Source organism: Camelus dromedarius, chromosome 18, assembly GCF_036321535.1.
Source record: "Camelus dromedarius isolate mCamDro1 chromosome 18, mCamDro1.pat, whole genome shotgun sequence".
NCBI classification, from domain to species: domain Eukaryota; kingdom Metazoa; phylum Chordata; class Mammalia; order Artiodactyla; family Camelidae; genus Camelus; species Camelus dromedarius.
Window position 1 is genome coordinate 20,974,983 of NC_087453.1, and position 17,131 is coordinate 20,992,113.

The following is a 17,131-nucleotide window of genomic DNA, read 5'->3' on the forward strand; positions in this document are numbered from 1 at the left end:
GGCTTGTGGTTCCCCAGGTGACACTAGTTTGATTCTCACCTTCCAGCCTTCTCTCATTTGGTTCCTATCTCTTGCAATGCCCTCCCCTCCCTTCTCTCTCTGTCATCCTTTCAGTTTTAGCTCCATCAGCAGCCTCTCTGGGACGGCTTCCCTGACTGCCCCTTGCCTCCAGGCTGGGTCAGAAGTCCTTCCTCTGAGTCTCAGCATTCTGTCGCTTCTTCCTAAACCCGCTCCCCCAGGAGGCTGTGTGCTTCCTGGAGGCAGGAGCAGGTCCTGGTCTCTCCCTGCCCAGCCCCTTCCATAGGTGCTGCACACCCAGGAGGGCCCTCACTGTGGCCTGTGCTGGCCCGGAGAGGTACCGCTTCCGTCACCCTGCAGGGGGCTTGACTTAACCTAGACACTCAGCCATCTTCCTACTTTTTGAAAATCCTTTTTATTTCTTGCATAAACTTTAACACAGAAATAAGAGTCACCTCTAACAAATGAACTTTTGTCAAATTTCAGCATCACTTTTCAGTCCCCCCACCCCGTTCGGTTTTTTGCATCTTTATGATTCCAACTAAACAGAGTTCCAGCATCTGTATTTTCACCCAGCTATAAAACACAAGTATTTCTCAGTTTTTTTTAAAGTTCAGAAAATAGTCTATTGAATTGATGTAAAAATTGACTCTCCTAATTTGTGATCTTTGGCTTTTCCAATGTAATGAAGTTTATTCTCTCGTCATTTGAAGAGCAAATATATTTTTTAAAGTGTCTATCAACTGGCAAATACATGGTGAAATGTATATACTCTGCCATCGTAGTGTAAATAGGAAAGATCCGGTTTGGTAGATAATTTTGTGATGTATTCTTGGGGTCATAAAATGCTCCAAGGCATAGAGGTGATAATTTTGATCCTGAGACATTATCCTGAAGGAATGTGCAAACATTGAAGAGATCCAGCATTTACTTAACTGGATTAAGCCTTCAAAAGAGTCTGCACTAGAGTTTGGCACTCGGGTTTCTGGATGACTCAAAGTCCGCTCAGGTTTTGTTTTTGTCCTATATGTTTCCTTATGGCAGACAGCCTCTCACCCTCTCAAAGCATCCTTCTCCTCCCTGAAGCCTCCTTCATGGGGTGTCACTGCCTCCAGGAAATCTTCACCCCTCTTTGGGGTCTGTGCCGCGTGGGTGAGGAGCCAGAGCTGGTCCTGAGAATGCCAGGATCACAGCTGGAGAATGCTCCCTCCCTTCTCCACCTGTCCTCTTTTCCCTTCATTGGCCACATCAGTCATCAGTGGGGCCGAGTGGCCATGGCCACTTTTGTCCCAACTGGCTCTGGTTACCAGAAAATAATGACAAGTCTCCGATATACCCCCAATTCTGGGTTGCGAGAATTTTCCTTTTCACCACCCACTCAGCTGTCCTGGAGATGGCACTGACTGTGTACAGTTAAAAAGCGAATCATTCATTCATTCATTCATTCAACATTGGTTAATGCCTGTTGCGTCTGGCCCTTTGCTGGGTGCTGGAGCAGCTGAGAAGAGGGAGGTATCTGCCCTTCAGGAGCTCACAGGCTTGGGGGGCAGAGACAAATAAGAAGAGTGAGAGAGGGATGTCACTGAGGTGGAGACCTAGGTCGTTCCTGACTTTGCTCCCCTCGTGAGAACACTGAAGTGGTCCTTCCTTCACAGAGTTGTGTACCGAGATGGCTGCTTGGCACAATGGGAAAAGGGTCCCTGGGCCTTTTGCCAGGAAAGTCAGAGGCCCTCCGGGAAAGGAGGGGCTGCTGGGAACCTGAGGCCACAGCCCGCGTCACACCTCTGCAGGGGTGAATGCAGTTGTGAGTAAGGGGCACCGTCCTCCTCACTCCAGGGCAGAGGGGAAACTGAGGGCTTGCTTGTTGCAGAGAAAGAATCCCTTGATAGATCCCATCAGTCCTGGGTGGGAGAGAGCTGGGCCAGGAGAGTGGGACCTGGTTGGGGCTGGGGAGAGGTGATCTGAGAGCCAGCAAGTCACCTCTTAGGGCTGTGGGTTTAAATCCTGGCCTGCCACTTGCTACTCTGTGACCTCAATGAGTCACTTCGCCTCTATGAGCCTCAGTTTTCTCATCTGTCAGATAGGGACAAGACCAGTGTCTCCCAGCATAAGGATGTTGTGAGGAATTAACGAGGTCATGTGTGCTGGCGAAGGCAGCCCACCACGATGGTGTCGTGTTAGCAGGGGCAGAGTGATGCTGTCTTTACGTGACCTTGGGTAAGTTTCTTGCCCATTTGGGCCTCAGTGTCTGTGTTTGGAAGACAATAACGTGGGGCTGGATAATCCCAAATGTCCCTTCCAGCTTTGGCTCCAGGCTCTGCTGCTCCAGTGGCACATAACTTGCCTCTGCCCAAATCCCCATGCAAGGAATAAGCAGGCCACACAGGAGGTGCAGAAATGCTTTTTTTTTGAATTGCTGGGGGTAGAGCGAATAAGCACAGGGGCCGCTGTCCCAGCCGTGAGGAGGAGCACCTGAAAGGCGTCCTTCGAGCCGGCTCAGGCTTTCCCCTGGGTTGGATCGGTGGCAGCACCGTCCCCTAGGGAGCTGGTAAAAGAGAATTCAGTCAAGCCTCTGGAACCAGTCTGGAATGACACCACAGGGGGAGAGGGCAGGGACAGCGGGGGGGGGGGGCCCTTACCGGCACCTGCCATTCACGGCTGCCCAAGCTTTTTCCCATGACACCCTGCAAGGTCTAAGTCTAAGAGGGACTGACATCTGTGGTTTAGGGTCTTTCCCTGGCACCTGGCACTGACCCATCCTCGTCCTCTCCTCCTCCCATGACCTCACCTTAGGAACCACGGCAGATGTGAAAAGGCTGATCAGAGGCCGGGATGACTCAAGGTTAGGGCTCAGTCTGTGATCAAGATCGTGGATCTGACTGAGATCAGGGTTGGGTCTCAATGTGGGACCAACATCAGGGCTCAGTCAACTACTGGAATCAAGGCTTAGTCTCACTATGTTACGGGCTCAGTTAGGGACCAGAATCAGAGCCCAGTCTGGGTATGTGATGAAGGCTCAGGGCTCGGTCTATGACCAAGATGAATCACCAGGGCCTAGTCTGTTTCTGCTTCCCCTCAGGCCCCTGTGGAGGGCCCTCATCCTTGCTCAGCTCAGAGCCCGGCCCTCACCAGCAGGCGGACATCACAGCGGGTTTCTTCATACACCAGCTTCAGTTTCGCCTTGTGGCTGCTGGTTCTCCTCTTGAAGTTCAGCTGAAGGAACAAAATCAGGAGCAGGGCTCAGTCTCCACCACCGGAAAGCTGAATAGAAACCGGACCCCAGTGGCTGCCACTCTCCAGTGGGTCAGCCCGACAGCCATGGGACCTCTGGCATGTCACTTCACCTCTGAGCCTTATTTGTTCATCTGTAGAATGGGTATGCTGAGAGTACCACCCACATTGCAAGGATCATTGCAAGGTTCCAATGAGATGGTTTATGGGAAGCAGAGTGCTTGCCCAAGGAACTGGGCCTGTGGCTGTTTCTGAGAAGGGCCACCTCTAGGACCCTGCCCTTACCCTATTTGTGTTGCCTCATGGTCGCAGCCACCCCAGGCAGGCCTGGAGACCCAAAGGTCAAAGGAACCCTGGAGGCTCCTGGAGGAGAAGCCACAAATCCTCATAGGAAGGGAAGGAGAAGGGGCGGAGCTTATCAGCAAGGACCCCTGGATATTAGGTTCTTTATGTCTTTTCTTTCAATCCACTCACTAACCCCGCAATCTCGTCTCACTTGGGAGGAAACCGAGGCTCAGAGAGGCAGAGCCACTTGACAAGGACCCCGCAGTTGCCAAGTGTTTGAACCCAGAGCTGCCCCATCTTCTTTCTTGCATCATTCTGCCCAGCAGGCTCTGCAGGTTTAATGAAGCAGAACTATAGGGAGCTCTCAGAGGCCTACAGAATGCCCTCACTTTTGCAGGGACCTCTCCAGCCGCACTCTCCTGACTTGCTCAGGATGGTGGGTCCTCAGCTTCTCCAGGGTCCCCTGACCAGACCTGCCTGTGGTGCAGGCGTGGAGCTGCATGCCTGCCCTTGGAAGTCTGCAGAGGCAACGCGCCCGCTTCCCCAGGCCCTGACCTACCGATGATCTCGTTAACAAAATTCACATCCAGGTCTTCGACGAGGGTTTGGATCTCCGGGCACAACTGAGGACCATAGGAAGCAAGGGAGAGAGACAGAGAGAAAGATGCGGAGAAAGAAGGAAGGAGAGAGGACGGGAAGGAAGGAGAGAGAAAAGGAAGGGAACTGATCATTATCCGCTGGGAGCACACTGCCTGCCACCCGCAGAGATGCTCCCTACTTGGGGTCTTAAAACTTTTGACCGTTAGGATTCTAGAACAATGGAAACCTAGAAGGCCCAAATCTGAGAACCACAGGATGCTAGATTCCCTTAGAACATTAGGATCCTAGAACTTTAAGAATTTAGACTGCACATCCCAGAACCCTACATTCTTAGAAACCTCGAACTTTGGAACTTTGGAATTTTAAAGAGTCAGATAGGCCCTAGGAACTATAGTGAAGTGTTCCTTACGATTTTGTGAGCAAACAAGTCCTGAGGATCTCGTTAAAATGCATGTTCTTCATTCAGCAGGTCTGGGGTGGGACCTGAGAGCCTGCATTTCTAACAAGTGCCCAGGTGAGGGCAGTGCGGCTGGTGGGAGGACCACACTTTGAGTAGTGACCCTCCAGTTCAGTGAATCACAGAGCCAGCCCCCTGGAGGATTTCTCCGCATAAACCCAGATTCCCAGTCCCCTTCCAGAGTGACTAATTTAAAATCTCTGGAATTTTAGGCACATAGCACATGTGGTTTTGCATGATACTTAGGAAACTTGCACCTGGTACAAATAGTTTTGGGTGATGCACAGATGAAAAAACCTATTTTATAGGTCTATGCTTATTTTTAAATTACATGATAAGTGATATTAATTTCTGTTTATGATAGGGATGTAAGATTTAAAAAATAAATGCATTTAAATAAATTTACATAAAATTGTGTTGATTAAATGAAAATATTTGCTAAAAGGCATATTGGCAGTATATGGGTGTCACAAATGGTTCAAGTGTGGGACTCAGTGATTTCAGCTAATGTTAAATCCTTGCTCCCCTCCTCCCCACGCCAGGCTGAGTAAAAGACGGGAGGTACCAGCTGACAGCCCAAGGAGAAGTCTGCACCTCAGAAGGAAAGATGTCAGAGAGTAGAGCCAGGCCTGTGAATGTCACACCTGCCCTCCACCAGGCCTGGCTCTGGGCCCCCAGGAGTGGGGGACTCACCTCCTTCTGCACTACGAGGGACACGATCTTTCTCAGGTCTTTGGTCAGGGTGTCCACGATTCTGCTGACCAGTGGAAGTCGGCTAGAAAAGAAAGGAAATTGATAAAGCACAGTTGAGTTGGCAGAGCAGCCAAGCAGGTGAGATGAGAAGAGGGTGGGAGATGGTGGAACACCTTGAAGTCAGATGACTTCAGCTTCTATACAGGGCGATTGTCACTTAGAACCCTATGTCTGACCAGTAGGCCACCCCAGTACCTCATGAAAGCCTTATCACAACCTGGAGACCTCATCCATCCATCCATCCATCTGTCCACCCATCCATCCATCTACCCATCCATCCATCCATTCATTCAACACAGATTTATAGGGTACTAACTATGTGCCAGGAACCAAGCAAGGCTGGGGACACAAGGATGAGCAAAGCACAAGCAGCTTCTAACTTGGATCCTAAATATTATGTAAGTTGTGCTAAGGCTGACTTTCCAGTTTCAGCTCTCAACATAGCTGTCACCTCCTCAAGGCAGCCCTCTCTGACTGCTCGCCTAAGGGAGGGCTTTGTATCATAGTGCCCTGTTAAGTGTGCTGCTCTGTCCAGGGATCATTGCAACCTGACATCTTCCTTGTGGGCTCTTTATTGTTGGACTGAATGTTCATCTGTCTGCCTTTCCCTCAAGAGAATAAGGTCCACGAGAACAGGGTCTTTGTCTGTCGCCATCAATAAATTCTCCAGAGCTCAGAAGGGTGCCTGCCTGGCATGTAGCAGATGCTCAATATATTTCTGGCTGAAAGAATAAATGAAGTAAATGTACAATTAAATATATGACAGCTTGTGACAAGTACTCAGAAGGGCAAGAGTAGACCCTTACAGGAGAGAATAGGAGGAGCCTCGTTTTATACCCTGAAGGATGAGAAGTACATTGAGATGGGATGGGGGAAAGGTGTTCAAGGTAGCCAGAGCAGCCCGGGTACAGGTCCTGGAATGGGGAAGAGCTTGTCCAAAACATAGAGCAAAGGCTAATGTGTCTAGAGCAGAGTGAGCAAGAGGGAGGATGCAGTGATTTAATAGTGGCTTCAGACCAAGCAGAGAGGGCGTAGGATTCCATCTGAAGTGGAAAGAAAGGCCCTGAGACGACTTGGAGCGGCAGAGTGGAATACCATATTACAGATATGGACACTGAGACCCAGAGGGGCAGGATGAATTCCCTGGGGGTATAAGCAAGGCAGTGTCCAGCAGGGCTCAGATGTTTGGACTCACATCCCAGCCTTTCCAAGTGATAATAGACTTTTTTCAGTTTGGGGAGGTCTTTAGGCCACCTGTGATCAGAGTCCTTGGTGGATGGATTGACCTCTGCTCATGGCTCAGCCTTGTGCCCTTCCAAAGCCAACCTGCCCCAGCCTTCAGCTTCAGACCATTTTTCCTCTCTTAGCCATGGTCAAGGTCAACCTTTCTCCCTCCACCCTCTTCCCTGGGCCAAACATGCTGTTTCAAGCACACATTTTAAGATGTAAATTTTATGGATTAACAGGGATCAATGATTTAAATGGAGAGGATTAAGTCTTCAGATCTCATTTTGGGAATTTTCCAGGGGGTGGAGGATGGCTGGGGACAGTCTGAAATTAAAGCCCATGGTAGGCATTTACGTCTCTTCTCCCTTCTTCACTGGAAGCAAGAAGGTAAATACAGTTTATTATTGTTGTTATTATTACTGAGGGACATTATATAATGATAAATGGGTCAATTCCTCAAGAAGACATAACAACGCTAAATGTGCATTCACCTAATGACAGAGCTTCAAAAAGCATGAAGCAAAAACGGGTAAGGCTAAAAGGTGAAATAGGCAAATTCACGGTTACGGCTGGAAAGGTCAACACTCCTGTCTCAGTAAGGGGAAGAAGAAGGAGACAGAACATCAGCATGGACATTATTATTCCTGAGGGCTTAGTATGTGCCGGGCTGTATGCCGAACACTTGCATATCTCATCTGGTCAGCTCAGTAGCCTGTGAATAGGTATTATTATCATTTTACATTTCATATCAGTTTACAGATATGAAAACTGCAGCTCAGAGAGGCTAAAATGATTACAAAGTCACAAGTTAGTGGCAAAGCTGGTTTTTGGACCAAAATCTGCCTGACTCCAGAGTCTGAACTCTTTTCACCACCCTATGCCACCTCCCAGGCATAGGAATAGGCTGAAATGAGGGGTCCCCAACTCCCCTGGGAGCCAGCTCGGCTGAGATTGGGTGGGCCTGACCTGTCTAGCAAGGTGAGTGAGAAGTTGGATAAATCGACAGTGCATTCCCCCATGACCACCGTGGAGACCCCGGTCTCGGCATCAGTTTCAACTGTGACAGTAGTCAGGAGGTCAAAGGAAGCACTCAGGTCGGCGATCTTGCCCAAAAGAGGCCTGCAGGAAACAAGATTCACAGTGAACAGAGGTCTGGAAGTCCCTTCATGTTGCCCACGTGAGTGCCTCTATCTGTGTGGGCATTGTATGGGATATCCACAGATAATGTTAATATTGTCTATATTCTTTATGGAGTTTACATATTTACATTGGGAGCTTCTTCACCTGGGCCACATGGGTTTGGTTCATGTGAAATGTCTATACAGTATCACACTGATAATTAAAATAAAAATAGTTAACATTTATTGAGCACAAATTATACGTTAGGCTCTTTTGACAAATTATTTGACCTGGATTAATCCATTTAATCATTACAACAACACCATGAGGGAAAAGTACTATTATTATCTCTATTTTCAGAATGAGGAAATATTTGGTATAGCGAGGTTAAATAACTACCCCGAGATCTCATAGCTAATGAATGATGCAATCACAGTGCATTTAATTTATAAAGACTCTTCCACATATGCTCATCTTCTTATCTTTTTATATCTTTTAAAGTAATTTAAATATTTAAAATTATATTTTCATATGGTTTTCACATGCCTGTTATTATATACTGTACAATACTCTATGCATTTATCCATACTGGTCCCTCATATTTAAAGAGAATCTCGAGATACAAAATAATGCTGGAGGATACTTTGCCCAAAAAGTTATAAATGTTCCTCTCTTCTCAATTTTTCAAATTTCATAATTAGGTAAATGTTATGATTTCAGAAATATACTTCATGGAGGATTTTTTAAAACAGAGATTTCATTATGGTCAGCCTTTATTGAAACATTTTAAAGGTTGGGATTTTAGAGTTGGAAAGGTCCCCTTCTTTTACAGATGGGGAGACGGAGGCGGCAGTGTGGAAAAGTGCCTGATTCCAGATTGGTGAACCATCAGCCATGCTAAACTACCAAGTCTCAGATTCTAACGGTACTCACAGGGTCAGGGAGATGTTAAAGGTGGCGGGAATCCTCAGGATAACGCCATTGCCATCAGAAGTCAGTTCGGGTTCGATATCCAGGATGCTGATGTCACTGATTTTCAACCTGTGCAAAAACCACAATTCACTCTCGTCACCTGTCGTGACAGCCTTTGCTGGGCACTTCTCTATGCCAGCGTTGTGCTCAGCCTTTGAGCCTCACTGACCTTGCCTTCTTTGGTCTTCGCGACAGCCCTGTTTAGAGTTTGGATTCTCTTCATTTGATGGCACAGCATACTGAGGCTCAGACAGGTGTGATTTCCCCCAAGACTCCAAGAGTGAATATGTGCCAGAGGCAGAATTTGAACCCAGAACTGTTTGACTCCAAAACTCCATGTATGAGGCCTCCTACATGGTGTGAATTCTAGTTTCCTCTTTCCTGAGGGGATTCAGACTTTTACACTCAGCATTTTAGACCTCAGCAAATAGGTAGAGGTAAGAGTGAAGAGAACCTTCATCCTGACCCTGAAGTCACAGACTGTGGAACCCCAAACCCATGAGATGCCTAGGTGGGCCCTGCAGCTCGGCCTCTAATTTACCCAAACTCTGCAGGGACACACAAGGTTTATTCACCTTTCTGTCTTTGATCTTGAACTTACCTCCCCAAAGATATGTATTCTCTTTTCTTGGAGCAAAGATCTCCACCGTGAAGCACCAACTCACCCTGTAATCGTTTCCACAATTTGAAAAACAGTAGCAAAGACGTCATTCAACAAGGTCTCAACATTCTCGATCTTCTGGTTGACCTCTTGTGAAGACTTGGTTTCCTGGAGTACCCCCAATTCGGCCTTCAACTCCTGGGTAATAGCTGCAAAAACAATCTCCATTTAGCGTTACACACAACGAAGCAGCTACTGTGTACCAGATACTAAGTGAGACTATTTGACTGTGTTATTTCTTTAACCTTTGCAACGACTCTGTGAGGTCTATATTATTACCTGCACTTTCAGGTGAAGAAATAAAGGATCAAAAGGTTAAGAAATGTGCCTAAAGTCACACAGCTAGGGAGACCTTCTTCCTTCCTGCTGCCTTCATATTAATATAGACTCATCATTCATCAACAAAGCAATCCATCCACTGATCGTACACCAGCTCCTAGGAGTGACCTGGGGTTCTGTTGCTCTAATGAGATGGTGACACAAATGAAATAAACTAAAAGAAATGGAAAATCTAGAATCAAGGAAAAAATATGGCTCTAACTCCTGAAAGTGGAAAATGGGAGTCCCTGGATGACGGCTTTGCTGCAGGCCTAGAAAGCAATGATTCACACAGGAGCAGGAGGACAGATTTTTCCAACGGGGGTCTTCAGAGAAAAGAGGGATTTGACAGAATAAATGACATGGCAGATGTAGAATGGCACATTTGAAAAGAATTAAGAATATATGTTCTTGTAATGAGCTGTAATGGAAAAGAATCTGAAAAAATATGTATGTATATATATGTATGCATATGTAAAACTGAATTGCTTTGCTGTACACCTGAAACTAACATTGTAAATTGACTACATTTCAATTAAAAATAAAAATTTTAAAAAAGAATATATGTGTAGAAAATAATTCAAATGAGAAACAGCAAGGCGATAACTATCTCAAGGAAAAACAAAAGACTACAAGAAAAGACATAATCATAACACTGCAACTTGGCTCTGCAATGGACTACATCTACCTAGTTAGACTGATGCAAACAGAGAATGCCAATTTAAATAAAACTACATCTGGTCCTATAATTTACTAGGTGACCTTGATCCAGACTCTTCTATTTTGAAGCTCAGTTTTATTAGCAATGAAATTAGAAAGTGGGTCCCTTCTGTATCTTTGAAGGCTGCCTACGCCCTGGCAAGGTTTGAAAGGCAGCCATTTACAAAAATTACTTTCTCTTATACAGAATGTTTGTCAGTGTGCTGCTAATGTTTCCAGAAAATGAAAAAAAAAAAGGCCAAGTTCTTTTAAGAAATCAGAAATAAACGGAGATATGATTAAATATAAATGTAGTTAGATTTAAAGCTACCTAGGCTAGGTAGGGCCCAATTTCCAATTAGTTAATACAAATCAATAAGAAAATTGAACAACCCAACCAAGGAATATGCTAAAAATAGAAACAAAATATTTAATTTAAAATATGCAAATGGCTAATAAAATATGAAAGTAAGTGACTTCTTTCATAGTTAGAAAAATGCTAAGTGAAATGAATTATAACATTTCAACTATGAGACTGGCAAAATATTTAAGTTGTCTGTACCAGTGGTGTTAAGGGAGTAGAAAAAAAGATATTCTTGCAGACTATTGGGGAAAATGTTAACACAGGGGATTATTTGTCAATGTCTGCTATCATTTAAAATGTGCATACCTTTTGAAATCTCACTGTTAGGAATTTATCTTATGCATATATTGGAAAAGTTTACCATGATGTAATACATAAAATGACATTCATTTAAACATTGCTTGTTTCTAGAAAAATAATAAATGAATGAACCAGGGATCAAAAAGCCACCTTTCTCAGTAAACCACACTTGCTGACTCACGTTCAAGCCTATTGTCAACGGTCTCAAGTCCTTTATCAAGAGCAGATTCCAGGTTGTTCACAGCAGTATTCAAGTCTTTGAGAAGATGATCAAGAAAGGACGCTGAGGTCCCTGTGAGCAGGCCGCACAAGAGAACAAGTTTCCAAAGCTGAAACATCTTGTCCTGATATGTGGAAGATCATGGGAGGAACAGGAATGAGAATTACCCATAAGGAAAAAGGATCTCTGATAAGCACCTATCACTCTTACACTTTATGGTCCTCTAAGATAGATGTGGTTATCTCCTCTCTTACAGATGGGCAGCCCAGGTCAGAAAGCTAGAGCAATGTGCCCTGCAAGTAAGTGGAGGAGCTGCGATTTGAAGAGCCATACTTGACTCCAAGTCAATGCTTTTTACACAGAGGCCCCTTGCACATGCTGGCTTCTCTGCCAGCACATTTCCGTCTTTTTTGCATTTTTACCTAAGTCACTTCCTACTGACCCTCCAGCTCAGTAAGACTTCATGCCCTCTATGAAGCCCACTCAAGGCCCCTCCCCAGAGCCTAGGTGAGGAGCCCCTCCCCACCATCCTGCTGCCTTCATTCTCTGATCAGAGCCTTGGGTACAAACTAGTGACGACTTGTCTGCCTTTCCCAACAGGCTGCGAACTTCTCAGAGAGGGACTGTGACTTACTTCCCTGTTGAATTGCCAGCCCATAGTAAAAGGCCTGCACCTCATATGACACAACAAAGAAAGATTTACCGAATAAAAGTAGGAACAAAGAAATGGACATCACATCATGACCCTGCATGCTCATCCGTTTGACACTTCTCCTGATATAATCTATTTCTTAATTTGCTATATTCAAAATATTAGCTAATTCAAGTGACACTTTCCCTCTGCCTCTTGTCCCCAAAGTCTTCCAAAGACTTCCATATGGGGTGACATTAAGGAGGAAGCTCACCACCCACAGGTTCGGAGGGGAATACTTACAAGATCCTTGCTCCCCTGCAAGTCTCCTGGAATTCTGTCTGGTGGTATGGTGATGGATCTTATATGATGGCCATGGGACGGGAAGCTGCCCATGGAAGCAAGCCCTGGTCTCAGACCAATTTAAAGAGACTCCAAAGACAATAATCTCTGTCCAGAGTGAACAGAGAGACTTCCAACCCAAAGGTCACTCAGGATGCTTGAATTGGAATGGATGGGAAAATGGTTCCCTCCGGCTTCCTGCCTCTTTCTTTTTCCCCCTGTCCTTACCTCTCAAGACCTCACCTCCACCTGGCCGTGGCTTCCTGGAGCCATGGTAGCTGGTGCTGCGTGCTGTTTCTCAGCACGGGTCACACTCAGGACAAAGCCAGCTTCTCCCATTGATGTGGGTTATCTTTCACGGCTGAGCTTGGAGGTGAAATTAACTAGAAGCTCTTTTCCCCTGGGGGTGGGCCTGGGGGAGACACACATGCACCTCGAAGGTCCCACTTTCTAAGGAGCTGCATCTTCAGGGTTACCCACTCTTCTGCAGCTTCCTTGGCCCCAGCTCACATAAGTATAGGACTTGACCACACCCTCAAGGGCTCACTTCTGCTAAAGCACTTGGGAGACCCCCAAGTCTGGTCTAGGCTAACTCTACCAAAGTGGGGAGAAATCATGCCCCTCTTCTTCTCGAGGTCCTCTGGATCCTTCTTCAAACAGTGTGTGTTGAACAAGGACATACGTACTTACACATAGGTGAATATCCACGTTCACGCATACACGCATGCATGCACACACACGTGCAAGAACAAGACAGCACAATTGAGACTACTATGAAGAAAACAGACATTTCCCTGCCTACATGAGAGGAACTTTTTACAGAGTCATGGAGACCAGGTTACCACTGTTCTGGACAAAAGAGCTTACTACCCACAAAGGGGACTTTGGGTAGCCACAGATTGCTTGGGTCTGTTTTTGTCCTTAAAGTCTTTAGATACAATTAACTGTCAAAGCCCACTGGAGAACAAAGCCATACAAAGGGAATGAGTAAATGTATCCTTTTAGTGCCTGGATCCAGTTGTGCCTGAAGTCCACTAAGCCCCAAACTTTTCAGTTCAAATATATTTCTCCCTTCCTCCTTTTTGTTTTTGCTGAAGCCAGCGTGAGTTGGATTCTGCCATTCAAACCCACTATAAATCCTGACTCACACATTTGTAGACACACGTCATCTGTCTCCTCCCTTCTGTTGGCTGCTTGAGGGTCACATGACCACACTGGAAACAACACAGACAACAAAGCCACATGAGAGCTTAGAGTTCATCAATTTAACCTTGCTAGGAAGTCTGAGGAGGATATAGTCCAGAGAAGGAGAAGGACCAAGGCTACACAGTGACTTTGAACCTCATTTTTTTCATCTTTCACTGCATATCTTTTAGTTTTGTTGAAATTTCCTACTCTGTACAATGGTCTTAAAAAAAAAAGATTAAACAAAATTGCCTAAGAAGTTTGTTTAAACTATAGATGCCTGAGTCCCTCCCTAGATAATCTGGGTCAGGGGCCCCAGGATGGAGCCCAAGAGCAGCCAGTGTCCAGGCTGCCCCAGGGGTGGTCCACCAGAAATGGGAACGACTGGACCAAATGGCTCACAGGTACTTTCTACCTTGAGCTCTGTGAGCTCTGACCCCCACCCCATCCTCCAGAGCCGCAGCTCAGCCCAGATATGACCTTCACAACCCTAGGTGCTGATAAGCTCTGATAAGAGCTGATACTTCATCTTGTTTTATCCTCTCAGCAACCTTGGGGGATGTTACTGCCCCCATTTCTTGGGGGACGAGTGTGAGGGTCAGAAAGGGAGGATGACTTGCTCACAGCCACACAGATGCAAAGGGCAGAGCTGGAGAGTGAACCCACGCCCGCATCCTCTCCCATTGAGATCAGCTGTTCCAGCTCACAGCCTCTGGGAGCAGCAGTGAGTCAAGTTCCTTGGCCCAGGGCCCAGCACCCAGTAGGTGCAGGCCAGAGCCTGGCCCTGGGCATGGCACTGCCAGTCCACTTTCGCCATTGGTGCTCACAACAACTCCGTGAGGAGGTTTGGAAAGCCCCATTTTCCAGTTGAGGAAACAGAGGTTCAGAGAAGGGAGGTGGCTTGCCCAGGCCTCACAAGGACCAGCATTTGGGTCCCTAGGGAAGGACTTTTCACCCACATCACGTTGAAAACAGCTGGTGGGGCAAGAGAGCCCTCACTTGAATATCCTGTTAATCCTTTGGCCTCTTCTGTTTGAGTTGGTTGTAACGCCTGGTGCACTGCGCCAGAGTCAAGCCGGAACAGGGTCCAGGAAGCGCATCCTTGGCATCAGGCCGGGAGCATTGGAAGAGAGCTCTGGGTCACCCAGTGTCCATCTCCTCCACTGGCACACCTGCAGCTCAACAGGGACTTGTAAGCCCGTCCTCCACATGAACGCAGCCGGGGTGAAGCAGGCTTAGGGAGCTCGCTTTCCTCCCGCTGACTGTGGTTCCACCATCAGAGCACAGAGCAGGGAGGAGGCAGCCTCCCAGGTGCCCAAGTCTGGGGCTGCGACCTGGAAGACCCTGTGTAGCAGAGCCTTGGCCCAGTCAGCACACCTCCTTTCCTGACTGTCTCTGCCCAGTTCTGTAAACATCCGAGGTCCCTCTTCCCCTGGTTGAGGACACAGAGCTGAGGGCTGTGCTGAAATTTTGTGAAGAGGGTTTTTCCCACCTCAGGAACACAGCCCAGGGGGCCGGGTGTGATACAGCGACTTCAAACCTGGTGTCGGCCTCAGGCCTCAGTTGCTTCATCGTAAAATGGGTAAACACCCCTGGGCCTGGATCCCGGTGGCAAAATGGAAATTAAAAGGGTGCAGCGAGGTGGTGGTCAGAGCCTGGCTCTAGAGTTGGGCAGGCTGTGTTTGAATCATCTTTCTTTGCCTCTGGCTGGCTATGTGACCCGAACAAGGGGCTTCATCGCCCTGAGTCTCAGGTTCCCTGGCTGTGAAATGGGACTAACAAAAGGACTCTCCTCCCAGGCATGTTGTGAGGATGCGAGGGATAGTATGTGGGAAGGGCTTAGCACGTGGTGGGCCCCCGACACACCGTAACAATGAGGAGGATGACGATGATAATGATTGCTGGTTTCTGGTCCGTTCACTCCTCTCTGCCTCAATTCTACCATCTGTAGACCTGGCCCTGCTCCACAGGGTTACAGAGAAGATTAAATGAGAAGATTAAGCATCCAATGCCCTTAATGCTTAATTAATGGCAACTGCATTTCTTATTTGTGTGTGCAGTAGGGACCAGATGAGAGAAAACGGACTCAGGCCTCCAGGATAGCGGTGTCCACAGTTCTAACTCCGTCGGCTGCTGCTGTATAACCCTCGGGAGGTGCGGTTCCTCACCGAGCCTCTGTTTCCCATCTGGGGCCGAGTTAGGGAGGTCTGCGAACTATAGTATGACTGATTGCAGGGACTGGATGGAGGTTCTACCGGGAAGCCCCTGGAGGCAGCTCCGGGCTGGGAGTGAATGACAGGTGAGTGATGTCTGCCACAAATTCAGGAGGGGAGCACGTTTGCCAGTGCGGGACCAGGCGATCTCTCAAGGTCCCTCCAGCCAGTGATGGGCACAGGAGCACCACATGTTCATGGAGGGCTGAACTCTGGGCCCTGCCTGGTGGAGGGGGTTGGAGGAGGAGACTGCTGTCTGCGTTCCAGTCCTGGCTCTGCTAATAACCTGTTTTGTGATTCCAAGCAAGATGCTTGTTTTCTCCCAGGGTCTCCAACTACAAAATGAAGAGAGGTTCCCAGTTAGACAGCCAACCCCTTGGGGCTCTGAGAGGTAGTCAAGGAAGTTTGGGGCCGACTTGCTGCATTCCTACCAGCTGGAGCACCCGACACTCTTGCTCTGAGCAAGAATCCCACCAGATCCTTGGGCAGAGTGATAACCGCACCCTCTCTGGGGCCATGAGGGTCCAGACCACAGGGCACCAGCCCTAGGACCTTGCACACAGTAGATGCTCAACAAATATTCATTACAGTCTACAGAAGTATTTTTCTTTATTGCTGATTAATTAAAATGTATATGGTTTAAAATCAATGCATTTTATTTCTAACAGTACTATGAGCTTGCTCTTGGAGTCCGCCTTGGATGTGCATCCCAGCCTTTCCTCTTGTTGGCTGTGTGACAGCAGGCAAGTGCCCCAACCTCTGTGAGATCTCTTTTTTTCCACCATAAAATGAGAATTAGAATGTGAGAATTAGAATGTGTGTGTGTGTGAAAATGAGAATTAGAGAGAAAGAGTTCTAAGTACCTCAGAAGAGTTACTGGGGGAACTAAATGAGGAAAGGTCAGTAGAGAGCCCAGCTCAGTCCTCGTTGGAGAAGGTGCTCCATGAATAATAGCGATCATCATCATTATTATTACTGTAACAAATAGCAGTGAGTGCTGACCTAGCACAGCATTTAGGAGCCCAGGAAAATTGGGAGGGTGACAAGGAGCAATGTGTGCAGTCCTTAAAAGCATGACAGGCCTGGGTTCAAATCCTAGCTCTGTCACTTACTGGCCCTGTGACCTTACCTTCTCAGACTCAGTTTACTCACCTGTAAAATGGGCACAATGAGTGTACCTACCTCACAGGACTGGTCTGAAGGGTACAGAAGTTGACATGTATAACCCTGGGTGAGCAGCCCATAAAGATGTGCTCTTCCTGCTCTTCCACTGGAATGGGAGCCCCATGAGGCAGGGATTTCTTCTGTTTGGTCCCCTGCTGTGTCCCCAGTGTCTTAACAATGCCTTGTAACAATAGCTGTTCATACATGTTCACTGAGTTGTTGTTGTTGTTGTTTTTGTTGTTGTTGTTATACACAGGTCCGGGACCTTGCCCATAGGTGACTTTCCTCGAGGGAGAGCCACGTTGCTCTGTTTTCAAGCACTTTCCCTGCCTGCGCCATCTGCCTTTCCCCAGACATTGGCCCTGTAGCTGC

At 47.2% G+C, this 17,131-nt stretch overlaps 1 protein-coding gene across 1 annotated transcript; it reads right to left on the minus strand.

Annotated features, from left to right (window-relative positions):
• Positions 1–2,514: 2,514 nt before the first annotated feature.
• BPIFA2 (BPI fold containing family A member 2) lies at positions 2,515–11,342 on the minus strand. The gene is made up of 7 exons (XM_031434444.2): positions 11,186–11,342; positions 9,328–9,472; positions 8,624–8,731; positions 7,538–7,690; positions 5,285–5,366; positions 3,148–3,231; positions 2,515–2,601 (listed from the first exon to the last, which is right to left on the minus strand). Exons 1-7 carry the CDS (start codon positions 11,340–11,342, stop codon positions 2,515–2,517), a joined length of 816 nt encoding a protein of 271 aa, XP_031290304.2.
• Positions 11,343–17,131: the final 5,789 nt, after the last annotated feature.

Coding starts and splice junctions, on each gene's coding strand:
- BPIFA2 (XM_031434444.2), bottom strand. CDS start 11,342: ATGTTTCAGCTTTGGAAACTTGTTCTCTTGTGCGGCCTGCTCACAGGG. Junction 9,473..11,185: donor CGTTGACAATAGGCTTGAAC/GTGAGTCAGCAA, acceptor TTGTTTTTGCAG/CTATTACCCAGGAGTTGAAG. Junction 2,602..3,147: donor GCTGTGATGTCCGCCTGCTG/GTGAGGGCCGGG, acceptor GTGTCATTCCAG/ACTGGTTCCAGAGGCTTGAC.